This window comes from Xenopus laevis, chromosome 3L (genome assembly GCF_017654675.1).
Source record: "Xenopus laevis strain J_2021 chromosome 3L, Xenopus_laevis_v10.1, whole genome shotgun sequence".
NCBI lineage: Eukaryota > Metazoa > Chordata > Amphibia > Anura > Pipidae > Xenopus > Xenopus laevis.
In genome coordinates, this window is record NC_054375.1 from 87679953 (window position 1) to 87706662 (window position 26710).

General features: G+C 38.0%; 1 protein-coding gene across 5 annotated transcripts; it reads left to right on the forward strand.

Moving 5' to 3' along the window:
• Positions 1-399: 399 nt before the first annotated feature.
• Positions 400-25244, forward strand: sephs1.L (selenophosphate synthetase 1 L homeolog). 5 transcript variants are annotated; one of them, NM_001086490.1, is given in 9 exon segments: positions 400-438; positions 10652-10910; positions 12976-13079; positions 15846-15953; positions 17592-17746; positions 20203-20293; positions 22394-22493; positions 23005-23217; positions 23878-25244. In NM_001086490.1, coding segments are annotated over 8 exon segments (1179 nt in total). In that variant the 5' UTR covers positions 400-438; positions 10652-10717; the 3' UTR covers positions 24093-25244.
• Positions 25245-26710: the final 1466 nt, after the last annotated feature.

The window sequence follows — 26710 nt, forward strand, 5'->3', positions numbered from 1 at the left end:
GGCACAGCTGTAGGGGTCCTGGCATCCTAAATGTCTACATTTTGTGTGGTCCTGTATGTAGGATAAGTTTTCCAAATGTTACAGAAAGTCAAAAGCAGCACCCTGAATGTACAGCTATGATTAGATGTGCCAGACGACTTGGTATGTTTGCTTGGAATAAGATTTGCAGAAAAATACAAAAAAGTTGTTTTTATTATGCGTCTTGCTATCAAAAGGCATGATTCCTATAGAGCAGAAGTTAAAAGTAGTAGTTGTAGTGTAACTTGGGATGGATATCCCAGCAATTACTCATGTATGTCCTCCACAGTGTATGCAGCTGGCGCTGAGCAGTCCCTGCTGAGCTGCTATATGCGCACTGAGATTCTGTGTGCAGCTCTCCGGCTGCGCGGTGCATTCTGGGTGCGCGAAAGCCTGCGGAGGGAGGCGGATGGAGAGCCGGTAAGTGAGAGGGAGGGAGGAGGAGTAGAGGGATCACAGGGGGAGGGCGCCTGCCGCCGTCGCTTAAAGGGGAACCGCTAAATCGGAATATAGATCCGGTGAGTGGAGTTGTGTTCCGTACTGTCGCGAACCTTGTATGCGGGCGGTGAGATGGTGGGAGGTGGAGAATAGGCCGAGCCGCCTTTAAGGTCCGGGGGCACTGGCAACGGCGGGGTTAACTTGAGAAAGCTGCAGTAGACATTTTCCTTCCCGTCTGGCTTCACCGTGGGCCTGAGAGTCGGGAGTTGTGTGCCGGCCAAGGACTGTGCGCCCTGTGCCTTTAAGGCGGCGTTGGGGAGGAGGGAGCAGCGCGGGCCCGGGACCCAGAGTAACAACAAATGATTAGAGAAAGCAGTACACACCCAGAATTATGTGTATGTATGTACCCGCTAGCCATGGATCCGTTTTGTGGCGCTGGATCTTAACCATGTACCCCCGGGAGTGCAAAACTAGCACTTTCAGCGCTGCGGATTGCTCGTAAGCTCCCAGTGTCCAGAAGTGGCGGGTCTTACATTAGGCCCCGTTTGTGCAGTCCGCTCATCCCCAGCTGTATGGTACTACGACTCCCCAGTTGTGTAGGATCCGGGGAGTCGCAGGATAGCTTGCCCACGAAGCATTATTTTATTATGGCCTTTATAAAAGTGCTCACGTGTCCTATTGTCTTTTATTCACAACTTAGCCAAACACATTCCCCTGACCCACTGACAATCTCTTCCTAAAGCGCAACCAACTGACCAATCTCATTTTATATGATTAAAAGCTTTTTTGTTCTGTACACTAACCTCTTTTTTTCAACCCCACCTCTCTTCTTTGTATTTACTTTTATCATTCACTTTCCCTTTTCTTCTCAGAGTTTCCATATTCATGGGTATTCTAAAAGCCATGCCAGCCTGCAGTGTGCCTTCTGCCTATATCCTGTCATGGGCTGCTTTGGGGTTGTAGTGCAACTAGAACTGGCCAATGGCAGTAGTGCAGGACATGACCTAGGCAAGTCTTGAGACTGTGTTTGCCTGTATAACCCTTTGTATTGTGTTCTCACTGTTGCTTTTTATGCCATCAGCTCTGTCAGTGTAAATCACGAATATTTCCAGTGTTGCTGCTTTCATGGTGTTGCAATTGGATGTCATTTAAAAATAACACAAAAAAACCCCAGTTTCATTTATTTCTGCTTGTTTATATTGAACAAACTTTACCATCTTTTATGTTTGTGCAGTTGTTACAAACTAGGGAGGCCACAAATCCAAGATGCATTGCAAGGTTTAGTTTGAAAGAACACTGAGCCATATGACTTTAAAGCTTTGAACATAACCATTTTTTGAATGTAATGTTTTTTAATTTGTCTTAAATATGATTATTCAAATTATGGTTTGGATTTTGATCTGCCTGTGAACAGACTTGTGGTCCCCTAGATCTTTTAGGAGTGCCACATCTGGCCCTTGGGCCATCTGGTGGACAGTTCTGATCGTAGATCTGTTTGACTGCCTGTGAAATCTGTTACCCAAGGGACCAGCAGACTTGAATGTCAGGCTGTTGAGTCAGAAATTCTTTCACTGATTGGCCATAGCGCTCCTTGACTGGCCAGTGTATTTTAATTGCACCGGTATCCCTGAGTGCGAAACAAGCTGTCCTTGAACGCAGCAAATTAAGAATATCAGTGTCAGACTGGCCCACAGAGATACCAGGAAAACTCCCGGTGGGCCCAGGTGTCAGTGGGCCTCATGCTGCTAAACCTTTGGCCTATTTCATGGCCATTCCCTATTCTATGAGAACAATGAGGCTAAATCGATAGAATAATTATGGTATGTAAAGAAAAGAAACTAGGAGAATAGAGGTTGATTGAGGAGATGAAGAATATTAGTACTGAGAGTGTGCCCCTCTTCTAAGGTTTTTTGGTGGGCCCCTGGTCCAAGGTTTTTTGGTGGGCCCCTGGTGTCCCAGTCCACAACTGAAGAATATTGTCAGTTATGTGAACTTTTTATTAGGTAGCATTTTTCAATTCTTTTTGAAAGTGATTACTACTTTGCATTGAAAGTGTTACAGAATTCCTGGCACTAATGTTTAGAGCTGCTGTACAGATTTGCAGGGAATACTATACTATGTACTACTGCACCTGCAGACCTCTAAGTTATAAATAACCTCTTCGATGTTTTCTCACTGCGAGCACCACTTTGATGAGCATTCCTAGACTGGTGCATGCCTACTACAGTGCAGAGGATGGCATCCTCATAGCCCATATATATTTAGCTGTTCTCCAAGCAGTGGGCCTTGAAAAACCTGTCGTACCTATATTTTAATGGGCACAAGTTGGTAGCAGAAAAGATCTTAAATGCTGTTAATCTGAATCTTCAGCTATTTGAACCATGATTAAAAATCTCAGTGCCATTAAATGGGCACTGAAGCAGACATATATCATCTGTACCTGCCTACAAGTTAAAAGAAAAAAAAAAAAAACGCTAGGAGAGTGCAAATCTAAAATCTATTCCTTGAACTGGTCACCCAGTTCTCAGTAAATATTTGTGGTGAGCAGTCTTGCTGTGGCATCATCAGGGATGCACTGAGATGGGTGAACAAAAAGGCACAGGGGAGAATTGTACAGGTTGAATACATCACAGCTTGTGATTACAGGAACAATAAAATAAGGAAGTGTATCCCCTGTAACTAAAATAGTGTTTATCAAGTCACAGTTCTCTCTTTCAATTCTGGTGAGTCCTGAATGAGCTCCCTGCTTACCATATACAGTATATGTCTCGCTTGTTAAGACGTTAGGCATTACTGTTTTGCTGGATACATATTTTTCTGTACAGTAGAATAATATTTATATATAATGTTAATATTGTAATTTTGCCAGTAATGCAAACTGGTAAGTCTGGGGCCTGTGTATTGATTAAGGACGAAAAAAGTTTTTCTTTGTGGTAACAAGATATATTTTGGTTAAGCAATTTATGTATAAAAAAAAGCAAGATAGTTAAAAATGACATCTCTTCATCAGACATAAAATATACAGGATGTAACAGAATGTAACTTCTGAAATCCTACATACAATATTTCTTTGGTATGGATAAGAAAGTACTCATGCAGATGCGTTGAGATTTGGTGGATACTTTTTAAGGGATATTGCTATATCCTTTGGAAAATTCTGATGCTACCTTTTTATTTTTTTTTCCTGACAAGTAAAATTGAATATTGACATTGGCTCTTTATTACTCTTATATATAGCTCTTATAATGGACAGTATTTTCAGTTCAGGATAGCTGAAAAGTTACCACAGTCTGTTGTGTTTCTACAGTGTGTTATGCATTTTATTTACTATATCGGTTCCTATTGCAAATGCTGATATTAATGTTAAAACCATTTGTGAATAATAGCTTATTACACTCAAAAAAATGTACGTCTTTGTATATATTAGAATCACACTGGACCAGTATTACCATACATTTGTCACTGTTATGAAGTAGTCCCCAGCTTGGCAGTAAATGCAGTGCTTGATATTAAGATGTCCCCATTACTGGCCCCATCCTAATGACTGAGGTAGCATTACTCATTTAACCAAACCGTTGATGTTTCTACTCACCTGTTTTCTTTTTTATGATTCTCTCCTTGCATTATCCATGGTGTTAATTGTTTAGTTTGTTACTATAGGAAAAAATACATTTGCCTCCCTGAACCAGTGCTATTTAATGGATGCTGTGGGGATTTATTTTCTTTGTTAAAAGTAATATATAGAAGTTGTCAGGCTTTAGCTTTTGTTTCTCATATAATCGTCCACAGATTGTATAACTAAAGTGTTAATTATTTGATTTTGGTTATGGTTGAAAAGCATACCTTGGAGTTTTCTTATGGTTCACCAAGATTTTGTGGTGTTAGTAGTGGTGGGGGTGTTTGGTCCTGTTGGGCTCATGCTTCTTTATAGATAAGACTTTTACAATATAGTGGACTTCGTAATGACATTGTAGCTACCAGATATGGGTTTAGGCCTATGTCACGCAAAGCATAATCCATTGCATTTCATCCAACCTAAGCATTTTCAGGTTAAAAAGTTATTACATTTGTCTTGCCCAGTGTTTCCCATTTAAAGGAAAACTATACCCCTCAAACAATGTAGGTCTCTATAAAAAAGATATTGCATAAAACCGCTCATATGTAAAACCCTGCTTAATGTAATGTACCATTGGATAATCATAAATAGAAAACTGGCATTTTAAAAAAAATAAGGCCCCCCTCCTGGGATCATATGATTCACGGTGCACACAAACATACCAAACAAGCCGTACAGTCACGTGAGCCAATTAATAGACCGAGTTCTGTCTTTTGCTTCCACACTTCTTCCTGTTGAGTTGTAGTATTTCTGGTCAGGTGATCTCTGAGGCAGCACAGAGACCATCACAAAATGGTGGTTTAAGGCAAGAGATGTATATGGGCAATATTTATTTAAATATATATTCCAGTTTGATAAGATTCTTTAATATGCCACTTAATTTGATATAAACTGTCTGTTGCTCAAGTATTAATTTTGGGGGTTTTCCTTTAAGCGAATGGAAGGCAATCATGGACACCTTTTAATGGATTAAATTGCCACTTATAGCACACCTTGCAGTATTCTCCTAAGAAGACAAAATATGTTTTGCTGAACATTTTTGTTGACGGAATCAATGAGGTTCTCATGTCTTATTTGATGATTTCAAATGTTTTTCCTTTGTAACGCAGTGCAAGCCTTCCACCATTTGTCCAACAGAAGTCACTAGTTCGCCTTTAAGTTAACATTTAGTATGTTATAGGATGCAAATTACTAAGAAACTTTTCAATTGGTCTTCATTATTTGTTTTTTGTTTTTTGTATTAATTTGCATCCTTCTTCTGACTCTTCACAGCTTCACTGACCAGAGCAAATAGCATTAGGCTGTTTAACTGCCTATTGATTTACACCAAGGAGTTGTTTTCTAAAGGTTCTGACCTAGAGGGCATTTTAATCAATGTGATCCTATAGGTAGTCCATTGCAGTAAAAATTTTTGACTGCATGCAGAGACTACATTATCTATTATTATCTAATGATTTCTATATTTGTTATAGTAATGTTTTGCTTCAGTTTATTTGCTAGTTTAGCACCACTCGGTAAGAACAACATAAGAAAGTTGTTATTTACAGCAATACCATATGAAGAGGGTTTATACAGAGGTTACAAGAGTGACTGTTCAGTTGGAACAATCAGTACTCAACTGTAGATCAATAAACTGTAGAGGTTTAAAGAGTGGGGTTGGCAAGATGCTGATGGACTATCTTTAGAATGTAATCACTGACTTCCAATTCCAGGCATCCAGCCTTGTAATGGAGGGAACGAGGCCCACTGGGGCCCCCGACCCCCCCAACCCCAGTCACCACCCCACCTCATATATTTTTTAGTTCAGAGCATTTATCAGCTAACATTTGCATTGCTGTATGGACAGACCATGAAAGCTTTTCACTGGGATGTTTGCTGTTTGTGGAAAATGTTTTGTTGCAGAGCCTAGCAAAATCGAGATTTTTTTTTTTTTCTATTTTGTTATTTCCATTGGTGATGTTACATTTGTTAAAGGGGAATTATCGCAAAAGAAATATTTTTTCATCTGATGGACACAAGAAACTTTTACAATCTGACTCCTGTTTGGGAGAAAGATTGCTGAGAAGATAATACAGAAGAATGGCTTGATTATTTTCTAAATGGTACAGAATTTTTAATTTTGTTATATTTAGACAATATGACACGAAGCTTATATTTACTTTTTCATTTTCTCAAAACTACTTCAACTAAACTAACTAAAGTTGGCTAATGTCATGGGAACATCTGTGCATACTGGTTATGATGTACTGGTACAAGAGCAAGCCTAAATCCTGTAACATAGAAGATCCCAACCTGTGGCTCCTGCCTCCATTGGGGCCCAAAGCAGTACTTAACGGTGGGGGGTTCAGCAGAGTGGTCAAGATTTAGGGGTAGATTATGTTGTCATAATATTCCAAGGCCTATAGCATGTCATTTCATAAGTTGAAGGCTGATAACATTTTGGATGGAAAAAAGTGCTTGAATGCTAGAGTGTCAGAAAAACCTGTGTGTTTGATGGCATGTTTGAAAGTTCCAAATACGGAGCATGATGACCAGTATTAAGACTTATTTGCTCTTTTAGATGTTGTAGGAACAAGCCCTCTTAAAATGGTCATAGACGAGCAGATATATCCTTATGTCTGACGCACGATCGTTCGTTGCAATCTCCCGACCTACCACTAACCATTCAGATTAAATAAAGAACAAATCAGACAATGTTCTGGCCATTAATTCAAAGACCGCAATCTTAAGAAAAGTTATGCCCGACAAATAGTAGTGACCCATTGATATTGATGGTGACATGCAGAGATATTATCATTATCCAACAGAAAACTTTTCCCCTGTCCAATCGACTGATTGATGTGAAACGTAAGATGTCGGGACAATTCACACACATACAAAACAAAGATTTGTACACCTTTATACTTGTGTTCATGGCCAGCTGAAGGCTGAGAATTAGTGAATGCTTATTTGCTGCCTTAAATGTTGTAACTACAGTAAGATGAGGTTGAATGTTTTACATTTAACACTACCTTAATTTTCTGTTGCCAAGGTAAGACTGGGACTTCATTTTTTAACATACCTTTATCTTTCAACTGTAGTGCCATTCACTGTGGCAATAAGGACAATTCTATGAGATATTAATCCATTTCTTATTTTGCTAATTTAGATTCAAACAAAGTCTTGTAGTGTTTGTATCATTTGTACATTCCCTCAGTATACAGTGAGCTATTACAATATATAAAAATACAAGTTTTTATTTCTCTTTCTGCTAACTTTGCTGCATTGTTTTATATGATATGTGGCAGATTAGTGGTTAAATCGCTGCATGGCTTCTAAACTCTTGTTTATTAAGAGGTCTTCATAATGGAGAATGTGCTCATAAGAAACAAAGTAGAATTTGGCTTTGTTTTCAATTTCAGACAAAAGATATGTTTAACATAAGCCTTATTCATAAAACGAATTTTTAAAAACTGTATACTGGCCATTTAATACTAAGTGCATGTGTATCAGCTTGCCATTTTCTGCAAGCCCTCTGTAGAAAGCTGTGTATGTATGTATATGCTTTTTTTTTTCTCTTCGTTGTTGGTTGAGCGCTTTTATTTCCTGATAAATTTTGTAAGACTACTTCCTTTCTTCACTGTGTTGTATGACAAAACTTGCACACAGTTGAATAAATCCTCTAAATTGTGCAACTTCACTTCTCCCCAGAGGTTTTTTTGCCCTATGATTTACTAGTAATTATTATAAGTGCCAATGTAGACAAACCTGCAGTTGATTACTGCACTTCAAAATTTAGATGAACAGAATATACACATCACATTATGGCATCTATTTTCTGGAATGCTTGCAGTTTATTCATAATTTGAATTTGGTGCAAAAGGAATATTTTGGCAACTTGGATTAATGCAGTTTAGTTAGGATTAAGTGCAAAGTACAGTTTTATTTTTAAAGTGAATAAGGAAATAAAAAAAGAAACATTGGGTTAAAATTGACTCTATTGTAGCTTTCAGGGTATCTGATTTCCTGGTAAGAGATCCCATATCTGTATCAGCAGATATTAGCCTAACTTTTTCATTTTTATGTTGCTCACATTTTCATGATTCGGAGTGTAGTGACAACAAGGAATTAATATGTGCACAAACCACCCCTGTATTCTCAAGGTGTTAATTATCTTAAAATACTAGAACTGCCCTGGCCAAACATTGGCTGCAAAATACTTCAGCTACATGTTGTGTTCTAGAAAAGCTATTATCCCTTATATTTTGTGGCTCTATTGGATGAGACTGTTAAAAAACATAAATAACATAAATATGCTTCTGCTGAACCTAATTTACATTTAGCAACTCTCTAATTCCAGTCATAATTGAGGTTTCCTGTATGGATTTTAAAAAAGGGTGTTTCACCTTCAGTTCACTTTTAGTATTTTATAAAATGTCTAATTCTAAGCAACTTTTTAATTGACATTTTTTTTTATAGTTTTTGAATTTCCAGCTTTCAAATGGGGGTCACTGACCCAGTCTAAAAACAAAAGCTCTGTAAAGCCCTACCCAATTCATATCAACCAGACTGCTGAAACTGCAAACTGGAGAGCTGCTGAATAAAAAGCTAAAAAACACAAATTAAAAAAAAAAAAGTTAATTGTAAATCAAGCTCTACATCATACTAAAATTTTATTTAAAGGTGAAAAACCCCTTTAATAGTTCCTGTTCAATGCCAACCTAAAATATGCATATTGGGCTAGTCAACTGTCCTTAAAGGGCAAGTCAACACCAAAATAAAAATGTGCATAATAAAAAGAAACCTAATTGTAGACAAGTTTGCAATATACATTACAAATGTTAAATGTATTTAAAAGCAGTGCTTGTCTGTCCCTTTCTTTTCTCTGCCCTGATGGCTAAGACCAGGGGTCCCCAACCTTTTTAAACCGTGAGCCACATTCAAATATAAAAAGAGTTGGGGAGCAACACAAGCATGAAAAAGTCCCTTGGGGTGCCAAATAATGGATGTGATGGGCTATTTGGTAGCCCCTATGTGGAGTGGCAGCCTACAAGAGGCTTTACTTGGCACTATACTTAGTTTTTATGCAATTAAAACTTGCTTTCAAGCTTGAAATTCAAAAATAATCATGTGCTTTGAGGACCCTGAGAGCAACATCCTCCAAGGGGTTGGAGAGCAACATGTTGCTCACGAGCTACTGGTTGGGGATCACTGGCTAAGACTGTTAAAACAATGTAAGACAAGCCAGCTGATTAACAACAGACCTGTCTTTTAGTGATGTGCTGACCGGGCCGATACCTGCGGGTGGGTCGGTTTGGGCCGACCTCGCACCCCCATTTGCGGGGGGCAGACGGGTCCGGGTCGATAAAAGGAAGTCGGGCCGGCGTGGGTGGAGGGGGTGCAGGTCGGGTAAAACCCGACCAGCACATCACTTCTGTCTTTGCTGGGAAACCAAAGACTTTTGCAATATTGTGTAAAAAGGAGTTAAGCAAATGCTGCTTTCAACGATACACAAATACCTTTAAAAGCACTGAACAATTTTTAATTAGTGTATATTGGAAATTTGCTTAGAATTATGTTTTATTTTATTAGCCAGATTTTTTTTGGGGATTTACTTACCCTTTAAAGTCCTGATCTCCAATATCCGCAAACAAGGTTAGAGGTTAGTATGCAAAAACTTCAGTTTACATGTTTTCTGCTTGTAGCTGTTTCCAGCCTATATATTCTGCTGTCTATCCTATTGCCTGTTTAAAGCTTGCCTGATCTTGAAATGTGCCATGCAATCCTTTTCATGCAGGAGAGCAACTATGGCTGTAGACATCATCTGTTAGGCTCTGGGAACACAGAGTGCCTGTATGTTTTCTGCATATCCCTGTAGCTGTCCTGACAATCGTAGCTTCTGCCACCTTGTAGCTACACTCAATGGAAGCAGAGATTAGCCTGAAAACACTAAAGCTGGCATTTTTTGGACAATCTCCCTTCCATGTAGCTACAAGCAGGTGGAAGCTGTGATTGTCGGTACAGCTTCAGGGAGTTGCAGAAGGGAGCAGATCCGACCTTTCTCAGCCTGCAGAAAAAGGCTGCAGGCTAAGAGCAACGCTGCGGGCCCAACAATCGATGTGCCCTGGGCCTAAGTGTCTCCAAGTAAGGAGCTAGTGAGAGCCAGTTTCCCCTCCCTCAAGTGCCAACTAACCATACATAATGGAGCATTGTATTAGTCGATAGCTTTTGTAGGGGCATTTTGATTGGGCCAGTAGGTGCCCTTCAAAGGCAACTATTTAAAAGTGGTGCAGTTAGTATTTGTTCTTGACAATGTATTGTTTAGCCAGTTTTCAAAGCTCAAATATATAGCCACAGACAAATAATTCTTTATCCTTGTACTGTGTTAGAGCTTTAGTCATGCAACTGTAGTGTGACTGCTTCAAGGCAGGGCAACTAGTTTATTCAGAGTGGCCCTAATGTTACACATCAACTTTTTTTTAAATGTCTGATTTTCAGACAAAAATGAGCAGAAACTGGTCACTTTTAACATTTTTGGTAACTATTTCATGTAATGTTTTTAACAGATCAGCCTAATTTGTGTTTATTTTAATTGGCTAGGTTTGTTGAAGAGGCCATATTCATTCGATAAGCACAAGGGGGGAATAAGTAATCGGGTCAAAAGCCATGTCTGTTCGGGAGTCTTTCAATCCAGAGAGCTATGAGCTTGATAAGAGCTTCCGCTTGACTCGTTTTGCAGAGCTGAAAGGCACTGGTTGCAAAGTTCCTCAAGATGTTTTGCAAAAGCTACTGGAATCTTTGCAGGAGAATCACTTCCAGGAAGATGAACAGTTTCTGGGTGCCGTCATGCCAAGGCTTGGTGAGTAAGAAAGGAGCATCATTATTTTCACAAAATAATGTTTTCCTGGTTAAGATTGCATTTTATTGGGCTATGTACTACAGGCACATCTGTGTGATGCTATTTGGTCTTTGCAGCATATGTTGTTACACAATTGTGCATTAATCTTCTCCAAAAAGAAGAGCAGACCTCACAGCTTGGAACGCCTTAAATGCTTTTCATTGGTGATATTTCTTTTTAAAACTCTTAAATAATATATTTTAAAGATGCCATAGATGAATTTTATCATTTAACGCAAGAATCCACTGTCAAGACAAGAAATGGAGAAAACAGACTGGTTCTAGATTGGGACAAGGCCACTGTACTTATTCAGAGAACAGATTGTTCACCAGAAATAAACCTTTTTCAGTCATATTCCATTTTCTATTTTATGCATTTTTTCCAAACTCTAATTTAATGTCCCTGTTTCTGGTCTGGCAGCTCAGTAATTTGGGTGCAGACTGGTTAAAGTCTTTATTTCTGGTGAACTATCTGAAAACCAACTGAACTGGAAAAAAAATTGTTGGAAGGTGAAAAACTCTTTTAATTATTACAGAATTTATAATATATAATATTTATCAAGTTTCTTCGTTTTTTGTAGTATTTCTTTCACAAGTATTAGGTAAATTTTATCTAGAACATTTTCTTAGCTTGAGATACAGGTGTAGGAACAGAATTGGTTTCACTTTTACTTACCTGTCCAAATAACATGGGATAATGGGAGTGGCCCATGGCCAAAAGTTTTAGTATGGAAGGGTAACTGATTCATTAAAAGCCAACAAAATCAGTTCTTAATCCAGTCCCAATTTTTTACCGTTATATTATCTAGTAAATCATTGTAAGCAAGTAAACATATTTTTCTTTTTTTTTTTTATGGTAAGCCTGGAAAATGTATAGTTCAATCCCACTTTTTGTATAATGAACTCCTTGTTGTACATTTAGACCTAGGGTTAAAAAACCATCCATTAGTACCTTCCAATCAATAAAGTATTGTTTTTTTAATTATTCTTTTAGCCACTTGCTATTCTGCCTGTAATTCGTCTAGTCTAGTAGCACATTCTAGACCACCTCCTCTGTAGTATATGTAATGGGCATTGCAGGCTGCTTGATTAGATAGAATTAATGACAATTTAACTAGAACATCCATTTTGGAAGTGCTCAGGTGGAAGCAAATTGCTGTGCCAGCTGCACTGAAGGGATATTGTGTTAGCCAGACCTCTGTTCTCTCAGGTGTTTGTACAGCAATGCAAAGTAAAGATTACTTTTAGAATTGATCTTACAAAGGAACGCAATATGTCTGGCCTTCTTCCAAGTAGTTAATGTACTCTAAAGGATTATATAACCTGTTTCCCCATGTGTTGCTTGTAAATGACCTAGCCACAATGATTTCAGACAGGGATATGCACACAAACAGTGCTATAGCTCCCACAACCCACCATTAATTAAACTAGTTGAAGAATGTGGAGAGTTGTACTTTGAATCATTTATAGCAGTACTGCACAATGGTTTCCACATAGCTGGGTGCTCATTAACATACCATATGTATAAGTGCAAGATTATTTAAAAATTCAATTATACAAAGAAAATATTTGTCTGATCAAAGGCAAATATTGCTGCATAGAAGCATTTAGAACAAGCAGTCTTCAGTGAATTTTGGAACTAAAAGAACTAATGAACTATGTCTAGTATAAGTATTCACATGTACTAGGTACAGTTTATCTAGAACATTTTAAGGGTTGAGATCCAGGGATAGGGACAATATTTAATGGGACTGAACCGACCAGATTACAAAAAGGAACCCGTGCTCATACCCTGGCCCCATGTTTTATTATTTTTATCTAGAATTTAATTTTCATTTTAAAACTTAAAATTATCCTCACAGTATTGAAGGGGAATCTTGCCACAAGAAGCAGGTCTGACAGCATCTTCTGAACTATTGGTTTACATTTGTAGTTTTATTAATACAGTACTGAAAATTCCTGGTACATTTATCTATATATATTTTTAGCTTTTAACTGTTAACATTTATTAACTTTTTTTTGTATAGGAATTGGCATGGATACATGTGTGATTCCACTAAGACATGGTGGCCTTTCTCTGGTTCAGACAACAGACTACATTTATCCTATAGTAGATGATCCTTACATGATGGTAAGTAATTTATTTTATTTTTTTTCAGTAGTTTGAAAGAAACTTTGCAATGTATATAATAAAAGGGGGTGCAAAGAAAACCTACATTCCTTAAGATCATTACTTTTTATTAAATGCACATACTCTTGTTTTTTTTTATGTAAGTTTGAGCAAATAAGGTCCGTGTTTGTTTTTGGATAATATGTCAGATATTTAGTCCTGTAAAATTGTATTTATACCCTAAAGATTCTGTAAGTTGTTGCTTATTTTACACATTTTAGATCTGCCATTTAAACTGGAGTCATGTATTTTGTGTTGTCTTGCTAAAAGACCCAGTTGCATTTCAGATTACTAACTGATTTGGTTCCTTCCCTAATAGTAAATTGTCCTGGCTCAGATGCATGAAAATATCCCTACACTGTGCAATTGGTTGGTCCATAAGTAGTGTGGTATGTTTGGCCATATACATGGATAATCATTAGTAATTAGGCAGTATGGTGGCTCAGTAGGTAGCACTGCTGCCTTGCAGAGCTGGAACCCTGATTTCAAATCTGACCTGGACACTCTGCAAAGAGTTTGTATGTTTTCCCCATGTCTGTGTGGTTTTTACTCCATTTTTCTTCCACACAGCATACAGGCAGGCCTTGGACTGTAAGCTCCACAGGGGCAGGGACTAATGTGAATTAGAGATGATTTCATGTGCTAGTGGGCCCAGGCCAAATATCTACGTGTTTGTCTCCCTGCCACCTCCTAAATACATGTATGATATAGTACTTCCCTAAACAGATGACTTGAATATAATTAAGCAAGCATTTAAGACATGGGGTCTGTGTACAAGTGGGGTCCAGGTGCTCTGTCCTGAACCAACAGCCATGGCAATGGATAAATAATTACAAAATGGGAAACAAAATAAAAAGTGAAAAATTATAGCAGTTTGTATGCCCCTTTTGAACTGCTATAATTTTTTTAGCTCCAATCTGCTTTCTTTATATTACCAGGCATTCAAAGTTGTGCTCTGTAGTTGCAACCTTTTTTTCCTATTTCATTGCTTGCTTGCCCTGCTCTATGAGCTGTGTAAATGCGTCCATTGCAACATCAAGAAGTAGCAACAGAGCAGATATCTGTTCAAAATAATCCTTGCATCTCCTTGGAAACTAAAACACCTTTGTTCCTATCAGGTGAGCAACTTGAGAGGGCTGGTATTACAGGGACATTGACATTGTGGTTTCCACATGACCAATCATGTCATTACTGAGGGAAAAAATTTCTAAATGATGTGTGTGTGCTGGCCTGAAAACAACAATTAGCACATGTGCTAAACCCAGTCTGCTCAAAGTAAATGAATGTATATGTATGTATGTATGTATGTATGTATGTTATGAGGGCAAAGCACTGAATAGTGCATTTAATAAATTTGTACACTAAACTTTTTTTTTTTTTTTTTTTGTAGCGAGGGATGTAGAATTTATGCTTAAGAGCAGGGATCCCCAACCAGTAGCTCGTGAGCAACATGTTGCTCTCCAACAACTTGGATGTTGCTCTCAGTGGCCTCAAAGCAGGTGCTTATTTTTTAATTCCAGGCTTGGAGGCAAGATTTTGCTGCATAACAACCAGGTGTACTGCCAAACAGAGTCTTAATGTAGGTTGACAATACACATATGGGCTACTTAATGGCCAATCACAGCCCTTATTTGGCACCCCAGGAATATTTTTCATGCTTGTGTTGCTCCCCAACGCCTTTTACTTCTGAATGTTGCTCACGGGTTCTAAAGGTTGGGGATCCCTGCTTAAGAGGCACACCGTATGTGAACAATGATTAGTAGATTAGTATGATTAGTTGCTCCTGAGATGTTGGGGGCCATTTAAATCCTCCCAGAGGGGACTCCGGTGATTAACATTTATACCCTAACTGACACTCTGGGCTTTTTGTGGATGCAAGAACTATACAATATTTGTGTTCTGCTAAAAAATTATTGGTTAAATTATGTGCTTGTTGTTTCTGTTTAATACTGAGCTGTAGGATCTGCAGCTTGAGGCTCCAAAAATGCCAATTTTCAGCTACTCCCCTTTTGACACTCCCTTCAGCCATAATTACAGATATGCCAGTATGACTGCTACCAAAAATAGACATTGAACACTCCATTAACCCCTGACATGGCAGTACAATGACTGCAGAAATTAATTATGAGCACTCCAACTCCAGTCATGATTGTATGACCACTGCAGATAATGGAAATATGCCAGTAAGCTCAATGCAGAAATGGACAATAAGTGCTCCATTAACCCCAGACATACTAGTAAGATGACTGAGGAGAGTGGCTTATGAGCACATTAACCCCAGATGTGGTAGTAAGATCATTGGACAATGTATAGATTAAAGAAGAATGTGCCAGTGCATTTATACTATTTTTAATACAGACGAAACATGCTTTAAAGAGTATTGTTTCGGGCTTGATTTATTGAAAATCTTCTGCATAAATCCTGCTAGTCTCTCCAATCTGTTCCACTTCAGTGGCAACAGGTTGGTAGGACCAACTGTGAATTTTTTTTTTTTTTTTTTTTTCAGAATCACAATGGGCCAGTCTGACCCTGTGATATGCCTGTATAATTTTGCATTACAATATTTCACAAAAATGGATCATTGGGTAATGATCACTTGTTACTGTACTATTAGTGTACAAAATGCACTTATCCAGCTATTGAGTTCTTCCCCTTTAGAGACCATAAAGCTTATCATTAATACTAAAACATGTTTGATTGTGACATGCTTAATTATTTCTTTTCTAGGGCCGGATAGCATGTGCAAATGTTTTAAGTGACCTGTACGCCATGGGTGTTACCGAATGTGACAACATGCTGATGCTCCTTGGTGTCAGTAATAAACTCACTGATCGGGTAGGTGTTTTTATTGTTCAGCCACGGTAAAGAAAATCCTGAGTGTAGGATTTTGAGGCGATGATCATAGGATACCTTTTACATAATGATTATTAGAAACTTTTATCTTTCTCTAAAACCAAAAAAACATAAAGGGATACTATGCTCTAAAAGGCATGTTATTTACATGTCAAAACAATGTATAATGGTATTTAGGTTAGCACTGACAAAAGATCTGATATTTTTTAAAAACATATAGCATGTATAGCAGTATTTCTTAACCTAATTCCTTAGGGTAATTGAATCAGCTTTCATGTCTTTGGTTTCGCATTAGTTAAGCAACTCATGTTAATTATGAAAATTCAGAAAATCTTATCATTAAAGGTGATCATTGGGACCAACTTTAAATAGCATGGAGACCTATGCTTGGTTTCTGACCCACAGGTTTCCTGGGAATAGCAGAAAATCTGCAATAATTACTTTGCTCATTGGGGAGATAAGTAAACATAACTGTACATAATTTACTGTAGTCATGTGCTTTATTTTCTTATAATATACTAGAGCCATTAATATCCTGTAAATTGTCCTTCTAAACAGTGCTTAGTGATGACATCCGTTCTAATCTGTGTGTAATAATATAATGACTCACTGAAACTTGTGTAAAATATGAGGGTTTTAGAAGTAACGTTGGAATTCCATGACCTGAATAAAAGCACAAGGCCGTTGTGTCCATAAAACTCATTGTTGATTATAATATCCTTATATTTTACAATAGGGGGTACATAATTCACTGTATAATTTGAAATATGGTAATTTTCCAGTGAAACATGCTGAAACTAATATCCCTATGCCTGCCACTGCTGACCTATCCATCTGCCGGGCCTGCTTCTATTTTTAGCTATTCACTAACGACCTTTCCTCTTTGCTTGAATTCAAGAGGGCCGACTGTACTGTCATGTGTGGAGTAAGAGTTGTGCAGACCAGACCAGTGGCAATCATAAAAAGAGGCAAATGGAATCATGGCAGTCCCCACCCCATGATAAAAAAATAACACATACAGATGGCTTACTAAAAATAAATAATTTATTTGTTTTAAAGGAGAACTAAACCATACACCTTCCTCCCTCCCCCTCCACTGCCCCCCTCCGAGCTCCCTCCCCGCAGCCTTTATTCTTTTCAGCAGTCTGCTGAGCAGCGGCTTTCAAAGGTGCCATCTTCCCTGTCTTCTGATCTTCTGTTAGAGCGCGATGCAGATCTTGAAGGAGCATTCACAGTCCAACCTATGGCCTAAATCAGCTTCTACTGTGTATGCTCCCGCAAGATCTGTACCGGCAACTGACAGAAGAGGATCAGAAGATGATGCCTTTGAACTCCACTGCGCAATTCTGCAGATTTACAGGGAAACTTCTGAGCAGAATAGCATTTGCAGTGAGGTAGCTTGGGGGTGGGGGGGTTGAAGGAGAGTCTGAGGATGCATAGAGTTTAGTTCTCCTTTAAAAGTAGTGTACCACAGTGCATTCAATAGTGTCATTTTTTTATGTATCATGCATGAAGTATTAAGGTTTAAATGAGAAAAGTTGTTTTTGTTGTGTGTTGAAGAAATTGCTTCAAATAAAAATGTAGAAACTTCAGAATTGTTATTCTGTTATTGCATTGCAGGAAAGAGACAAAGTAATGCCTCTCATTATCCAAGGATTTAAGGATGCTGCAGAAGAAGCAGGCACATCGGTTACAGGGGGCCAAACTGTGCTAAACCCATGGGTTGTTCTAGGAGGAGTTGCAACAACAGTCTGTCAGCCTAATGAATTCATTATGTAAGTTTAAATAGTTCTTACATTTGTCAGGTTTCTTCTCAGATTCACATGTTTATATTAGCAGAGGATTTGTGTAAAACCTCTTAAAATTATCAGGGCATATTTCTGCTACAGTGCATTATAAATTTACTGTTAGTTAACTGATGTACCAAAGGCTTCTCTGGTGGGCTCTAGGGGACACAGTCTGCTGGGGGTTTGATTAAACCTTTTATCTTTTCTATCTGCTAAAATAATAGTGGATATGACCTAAAAGAGGACTGACAGTCTGGTGACCTCACCATGGGGGGGGGGCTTTGTGTTTAGCAAACAAAACCTTTGGAGAAAACAACATCCGAAGCAATAATTCCTTTAAAGACACGGTTCACCTTTAAGTGAATTTTTCAATGGGTCTTCATAATTTTTTTAGTTTTTCAATATTTATATTGCTATTGCTCTTCTTTCTGTTAAGGCCCTCTCCTATTCATATTCCACTCTCTTATTGAAATAAATGATCAGAATAACATACATTTCTCCCTCTGTTTAGTTTTATTTAGTTTCTCTGATGAAATATGCTTTTGCCCTGTAGTGTAGTTCTGAGTGCATCATCACCGGAGATGATCATATCTTTCCCTCTGACTTTATACCCAACAGCATATCTTTCCCTCTGACTTTATACCCACAGCAAAGATTTTTTATTTTTTTTGCATTTACTGCCAGTCCCTATGGGACTGCCAGTCCCTATGGGCTCAGACTTGCATGGAAGCACAATATCAATTGTTGTGCCATGCAGCCAATCAACATAATGTACTGCAAACACATTAAAGAGATAATAAAATATTAAACCTTTTTTTACAGCATTTAAAAGCACATCAGATCTATAGGTACATTTTTAAGTAAATGACTATTTACGGAAAGTGTAAAATAAAAAATGTAGTTCACCTCTTACTAGGTAGTTAATATTATTCAAAAGAGAACTGGTAGCGATGATGCCAATACAGGTTATCAAGAGTGTAAAGGGTCTGCTCACACTTGCTTATTCTAGCAAGTATTTCATGACTTGGTCAAACTAATGTTAATCATTTCTGTGAATTCTTATTAAGTTCACAAGAAAATATAGCTTGTCAGGGTTTACCTTTTTATGATTATTTCTAGTTTATATTCCTTGATAAATGTCAAAGTTGTCAATTACAGTTGTTTATACATCACTCTATTGGTGTTGTTAAGGATATCACCAACAGCCTGAAGCTGTCCTTTGTGGGGTAAAACATAACTGGCCATGTTGCCAGTCAATGTTGGTTAGATGAAATGAAGCACACTCTCCTTGGCAACTCTGCAAAGTACAGGGTGCTGAATTTCTGTTGAAAACAGTTATGGGATCTATTGCCCCCAAATAACCCTGCCATGCAAAAAGCTCTGAAATACAGGCATACCATTTTCACAGACTCCTGCTTAAGCAATTAGCTGAATATTAGGCCCATAAGTTCCCCACCTTTTCATTTCTCCTCTCTTCACCAATTTGCTCTTCTTCTTTTACTTCTGCTCTCTTTTTCTCTTAGTCTATCTTAAACATTTTTTACAGTCTTTATTTTTAGCTTCTAAATCCCCTACTCTTTCTTAGACATGTTTTGCTGTCTGCTTTCATTTTGGAGACCTATTTTCTCCTTGTTCTCCCTACATTTGGATTTCCCTTTTTACTTTCTGCTTGATATCCTTCTTACAGCCTTTTTCTTTAACTTCCCACATATGCTCTGTTTGTACTTCTCATGTAATTTCTTGTCTGGTAGTGGGACACTCACATACTTGCAAACAAAAAAAAATGCAGGGAGACATGTTGTTTACAGCTATTTCATCCCCTTGTCCAATCCATATGAGGTTCTGTTGTTTGCAGGTATGTGAGCTAAAACAACAAGCATACTTGAAGACAAGGTAGACATTCATGATTAGACAAGCGGCAAAGGATTCATACTACCGTACTAAAAATGTAACTGATCACTTTGGCTCCTTACTACTTTTTCACTATGATCCCACTTCAAAAAAGTAGTTGCACATACAGTAAATTGACAACATTTGACAGTTTGTATCTTTTATTGCTCTCCAGTCTTTGCACAGCTCCTTTATATTCTGATTAACTGCTTCTTACATTCTGTCTTCTATCATTTCATTCATTCATTTCTCCTATTATTTACTTTATTTCTCTTCATTATTCTCATATAGAAATGTGGAATGGCCATGGTTTAAGCAAAGGCAAATAGTTGAGTTGGGCCCACCTGGAGCTTTCCTGGTATCCCTTTGGGCCATTAGGACACTGGTCTTACTGGAGCATATACACAGGCAATGTAAAATGGCCGAACCTGCCCCATAGGTTGGCAGTTCAACTACCCTGTTATAGCTTACTAGTAATTGTTCCATAGACCATTATTTTCTTCATTTTAGGTTGTAAAGTGATTACTTTGTGTTGCTCTGCCTTTTTTGTGCAGGCCAGACAATGCTGTACCAGGTGATGTCCTTGTGCTAACCAAACCTTTGGGAACCCAGGTGGCAGTAGCTGTTCATCAGTGGTTAGATATTGTAAGTATTTTCATTCCAATGTCTGCTATGCACGTTTTTATTGTCTATATTGTGAACATGACGGATTTTTGTAGCTGATGCATACAGAACTTTTGTAAAGGGGTTTTCCACCTGTACAGTAACATTTGATATAATGTAGAGAGTGATATTCTGAGACAATTTGCAGTTGGTTTTAATTTTTTATTAATTGTATTTTGGGTTTTTTTTAGTTGTTTTGCCGTTTATTCAGCGACTCTCCGCTTTGCTATTTCAGCAAGCTAGTTAATAGGGTTCAAAATACTGTAGCAATCCTGCATTGATTTGAATGAGAGGCTGGGATCTGAATTGGAGAGGGGGCTCGACAGAATGATGAGCGATAACAAATAGCCCTAACAGTACAGTTGTAGCTTTACATAGCATTTGTTTTTAGATGGGGTCAGTGACTCTCATTTGACAGCTGGAAAGGAAGGTGAATTGAAAAGTTACCCAGAATTAGCCATTCTATAACATACTAAAAGTTAACTTAAAGGTGAACCGGTAAAATGGAGAAGCAGTGCTTTGAAAAAAAAAAATGCACTGACCCAGGGAAAAAGCTAAGAAGGAACACCAGCCTGGCGAAATCCACCTTTCCTTGTCATTAAATATGTAATCACTGCAGTTTGGCAGAATGCTCAACTCTGCTGCTTCTGTCTGCAGCCAGCTGCTTGAAGCTGATTTTCTGGGGGAAAACTGGCAAGCATGCATATAGCATGAAGCATGCAAACAGAAGACTGAGTATAATTAATCTAAATAAGGAGTTAACCCATGCCCAGGGGGAATTGGTGTGGCACTATCACTGCTAGCTTTTGTAAGTAAAATGGTAAATTTGTACGCTGTGTGATTTCACATGCTCTTTACTAGGGATGCACTGAATCCCTATAAAATCTGAGCATTCAACAGAATTTAGCTGAATCCAAGTGCTTGGCCAAATCAAATTAGAACCTTACTAAATGCAAAAAAAGTTGCAATACGTCAATTCTGGCCCCAAGAAAGGGTTCGGATTCAGTTGGGGATTCAGACGAATCCCAAAAAGGATTCCATGCATCCCTTTTTTTTTAATGCCCAGTCACCTCATTGACTTTTATGTGACTTTTATGTGAACTAATTGAATTAATGTGCTTGTCGCCCTGTAGCAGGCCTGTTTTAAGTCACCTGAAATTGAAATTGTTGTAGGTAACATTACTCTAAAGCTAGCCATAGACGCAAAGATTTTACCTCAATATCGGACGAACGATCGTACGTCCTCATCTCCCGACCTGCCATTAACCATTCAGACCAAATAAAACTGTAAAAGAACAGATCAGCCGATGTTCCCACCCTACAGCAATCGTAAGAAAGTTTAACAAGCTGGTGACAGTCTCCCACTGAAAATCGTCTGATCGGCAATACATGCAGAGATATCATCGGCAGCCGACAAAAATTTTCTAACCTGTCCGATTGACTGAACGACCGATCAGCATGGCAAGATAAATGTCGGGACACCACACATGATCAAAAAATCGTACGAATCGAGGTTTCGTATAATCCAATCTGTGCGTCTATGGCCATCTTAAGGGCAATGTCGCACAATGTGTTTTGTCGCCTGAATTTTATCCAGCTACAAGACACTTTGGCAATGGGATGATAATGGCAGGTGAAAATAAAGCTTTAGGCCAGCTTAATAAAGGCAGCGAAGACGAAGCTAAACTTTGCAGGCTGAGTCACTTTGATAGAAATTATGTCAGCTATGTCACACACCTGTTGACGTTTTTTTGGGACAGTGACAACCAGATAATCGTTTAATTTGCAGCCTAGAAGTAGGAATAAAAGGAATAAGGGATAAGTCAAAAACCAAAATAAAGAACAATTTAAAGATGCTTAGAATAGGCATGTCTATAACATACTAAAAGTTAATTTAAAGGTAAGAAAAATTAAATACTGCCTCATTTATAAAGTTTGTTTTATTGGCTGTAGTCTTTTTTATAGGCATAATTGAGCCAAGGGTCAGTATATGACATAGAACTAGGTGTATGTACTTGCTGTCACGCTACATCAATTTTAATGTTTCTTATAAAAAATGTCAATGTTTCTTCCAACCTATAGCCAGAAAAATGGAATAAAATCAAATTGGTGGTCACCCAAGAGGATGTTGAATTGGCATACCAGGAAGCAATGATGAATATGGCACGACTAAACCGAACAGGTAAGCAGTGTCAGATGAAGCATACTCCAGCATGTAGTTGGATATATAGTTCCAAATTATAATTTATATAACAAAAATTGTTTGCTTGTTTCTGATTTCATTAAAAAGTCCATCTTATAAGGACAGTTGAAGATTGTAGTTAAAACTTGTCTGTATCGTTGCAAACACATACAGATGTGCACTCTGATACAGGTGATTACAAAAGGCTTGACGTTTCAAATAGATGGTTGTCATAGAGTGCAGAGATATAGATGTGTCCATTGCATTACCTTTCTTTTTCCATGGCCTGAAATGCATCAATAGCTATGATTTATGGGAGGCAAAATCGTGTTTACAGTGCAATAACCTTGGAACAAAAGTTCCCATAAATTGCAGACCAATTCTTTCTAAAAAGCCAGAAGAACTCTTATGATGTTGTTTTTTTCTCAGTAAAAGGTGTATATTAGCCAGTTTACTTTTTCTGAACGATATCTGTAATCGAAATGTAATTTTATTTTCTCTTTTTTTTCAGCTGCTGGCCTCATGCACACATTTAATGCACATGCTGCAACAGATATAACAGGGTTTGGAATTCTAGGCCATGCACAGAATTTAGCTAAACAACAGAGGAATGAGGTTTCTTTTGTCATCCATAACCTGCCTGTGTTGGCCAAGATGGCTGCTGTCAGCAAGGCTTGTGGAAATATGTTTGGTCTTATGCATGGATCGTGTCCTGAGACATCTGGTGAGTCCGCGTGCCAAATGTTTCTGTGTGTGGAACGGAGCACCACTTGGAGTCAGATGTTTAAAATGTAATATTTATTTCATCCATTAAAATCATTGTCCAAAATATATAAGCAAAGTATTGTCTATAATGCTCGCAAGGATTACCCTTAACGCGTTTCGTAGCCCTCATGCTTTTGAGAAAGTGGCCGGAGGGCTACGAAACGCGTTAAGCATAATGGATGCGAGCATTACAGACAGTACTCTGCTTGTATATTTTGGACACTGATTTTAATGGATGAAATAAATATAAAATTTGAAACGTCTGACTCCAAGTGGTGCTCCGTTCCACACACACAAACATTTGGTTGGATGCTAACCGGGGCAACTTCATATGTGCAGCACATTTGGATCCTATTAACAGGTTGCTCCCTAGTGCTATTTGCTGTTTAGAATAGGCAGAATGTAACTTCAACACAATTTCAACACAAGTTCTATCCATTGCTGTGTTTTAACAATGGTGTTTTTATGTGTATACTATCTATTTTAGCTTTTGTATTCATCTGTTTAGAAGACCCCTTCTCTTGTTTGAAATAATTTAAAGGTTAATGGGAATTGTCTGGTGAAATAATTTTTTTACATTTTTTTTTTTTAACCTCTTTTTCTCACTATTCCTTAACAGGAGGTCTGCTTATATGTTTGCCACGTGAACAGGCAGCACGTTTCTGTGCCGAAATTAAATCCCCTAAGTATGGAGAGGGCCACCAAGCATGGATTATCGGTATCGTAGAAAAGGGCAACCGCACCGCCAGAATCATAGACAAGCCTCGAATCATTGAGGTTGCCCCTCAAATTGCAACTCAAAATGTAAATCCCACACCTGGTGCCACCTCTTAATCTAGGTTTACCTAACTTTTTTTTTTTTGTTAATGTTTGTTTTGTTTTTAAATAGACCCTATTCCTTACCATCATACAATTTAAATAATTGTAAAGAAAAATATATATATATAAAAATATATTGATGATGTGTCTGCCCATTTCGAGACTTTGGGTCAGTTTTATGAGTGGGTATGATTTAATTAGTAAAAATTAGTTTGCTTTTTATTTTTTTTTTTTCCTTTCTGTTACATAAACTGAAGATGCACCTAATCTTAAGGCAGCTTCTGAGTTGAAAAATGATATTGTTATCTGAAAAGCATTGATTCATTTTGAATCTATAGACACTTATCTCTTGCCGCGTAGGCTCTTTTTTAAAGGTGCTTTCACTCAGCACAGACATTGCCATTAGTAGTGTCAAATAAGCAGTTAGTGTCTTCATTTATATATGTGTATTTATCATTATTCGTCGGACAATGTTGGATGCCTTTGGAAGTTCATATGGAGAGGCAATAAACCAGTTGTGGGTTCTGGCATAGAAGGGTGCATGATTCCTTTTTAAATTTGACTAGTTTATTTTTGCTTGGGCTGCCGTAGCCTTTACTCTTCCACTACCTTACATTGCTTAGTATTGCACTCCTTTCACTTGTCACTGCTGGATATATTGTTACCTCTGCATAGATGAGTTGTAAGAGTGCTATCTTTGCTTAAAAAGCACTTCTGTTTAGAAAGATATTTTCCCTCCCGTATTTACCTTAACAATTGTTTCCTTATCGGTAGCACATAAGAAACTCCTTTGCAATGTGATTAAATGTGTTACAGGACATAATTGCAGATCACATGCAAAAACTAAGATTGCCTATGTCACATAAATTCAATAATTCTAAATGTGTATACTTTAACACAAAACACTTTTTAAGTATAATCAATAACTTTTCTGTTCTGTGGTTAATAGTGTTTCATACATTTTTATATTTTGTATAGTGATTACATGCCTTTATATGTTTTCTTTATAAATCAGCAACTGTTAAGTAGTTGGTAGCCATTTTCCTTTCCTACTTTGGTGCATGAATTTGTGATCTATTAAAACAAAAATTGAAATTGCCAACATTACAGCTTAAACTCCAAACTTGGTATTCAAATAAATATTTAATTTTTTTTATTGCTCTTGTACAAGCTGGTTCAGTCCCCTTTCTTGTGTCTGGCAAAATACTTTACTGTGTACAAATTGAACTTTGTATGGATCTGAGAATTGCTTACAGAATCATGTTTTTGGCCTTCCATTATTCCAACAAAAACTTTTTGTATGAGGGAATTGGCTTGTACAGATATTGATCTGTCACACATACCATTGTTTGTTGTGATGACTGCACGCTGGTGAGCTGAACACTGCCATCATGCACTAAAATGGATGCATCTGTGTGTGACCACACGTTCATTTCAACTGTTTGCAGCTGTGTTAGCCATTACTGTGTAGCCATGATTCTTTTCCTTAAACCTAATTTGGGTGTATAAGAACACATTTAATTATCAGCATTGGGCTTTCTAAAGGCACAGCTGGTTTTAGATCACGTAGTACAATGACACTTTTAGAACAGCAGAGTCAAAGGATGCCTTGCAGACCAACTAGATAGAAGAGCCAAAGGAAGCTGTGTTAGAAGACTATATGGCTATTAATTTAATTGCCAATGTTTGGTAGTGAATCAGCTGGTTTAAAGCAGAGCTAAAGCTTAACTAAAGAAGTAGACTAGAAATGTAAATTATGTTTTGGGCTTCTGTGCCAGCCCAAGGCAACCAAAGCCCTTTAGCAATAAAGATCTGTGCCTTTCAAGATGCCCCAGTAGCTCCTCCTCTTCTTTTCTGCTGATTCACTGCACATGTTCTGTTCTGCTGTCAGTCACTGAGCTTAGAGACCACCTCAAAATATACAGTACACATAGAATTCAAATGTCACAATATACCGCTGATTAGTAATTAATACATATAATTACTACATGGCAGTACAGAAACTGGTGCAAGTAGCATGAGAATTTAATAATCTGCCCTGTAGCATCCGCTTGTATTACAGGCCAACCTCATTTTCTGCTTGATAATTTAAGACAACCCCTAACCTTAGCTTCTCAACAGCTGCTCAAAGCACACAGAGCATGTGAGTGTCGCAGACACTTTCCAAGATGGTGACCCCCTGTGACACATTTGACGTCCTGGATATTTACTGCTATTAAGAAGCTTAAACTTTAGGCTGGTGCAATAAGTGTAGACTATAAAATATGCCATTTTTAGCCCCTTTAATTTTTGGGTTTAGTCCTACTTTAAGAGAATCTGAGTAATCACTCAGTTGAGTGAGAAGTACAGGTGTGATGTCAGGGGGTTATTGATATTTAGTTGATGGACACATCATACACTTAAAAGTTCGTTTCGAGAGAATCGTGGTCTCACGATAAAGATCATTACATCTATGGCCATCTTTAAGGTGGCCCCGATATGCTCACCAATGGAACGGCTGAATGATCGGATTACAATGAAGAGAATGGGCGCCGACATAGGACCGGATCAACTAGCCAATGCGGTCCTCGATCGCCAGAAAAATCAAACTTCCCCTATCAATATTCTGGCCAGCTATTGAAAGCTCCCATACA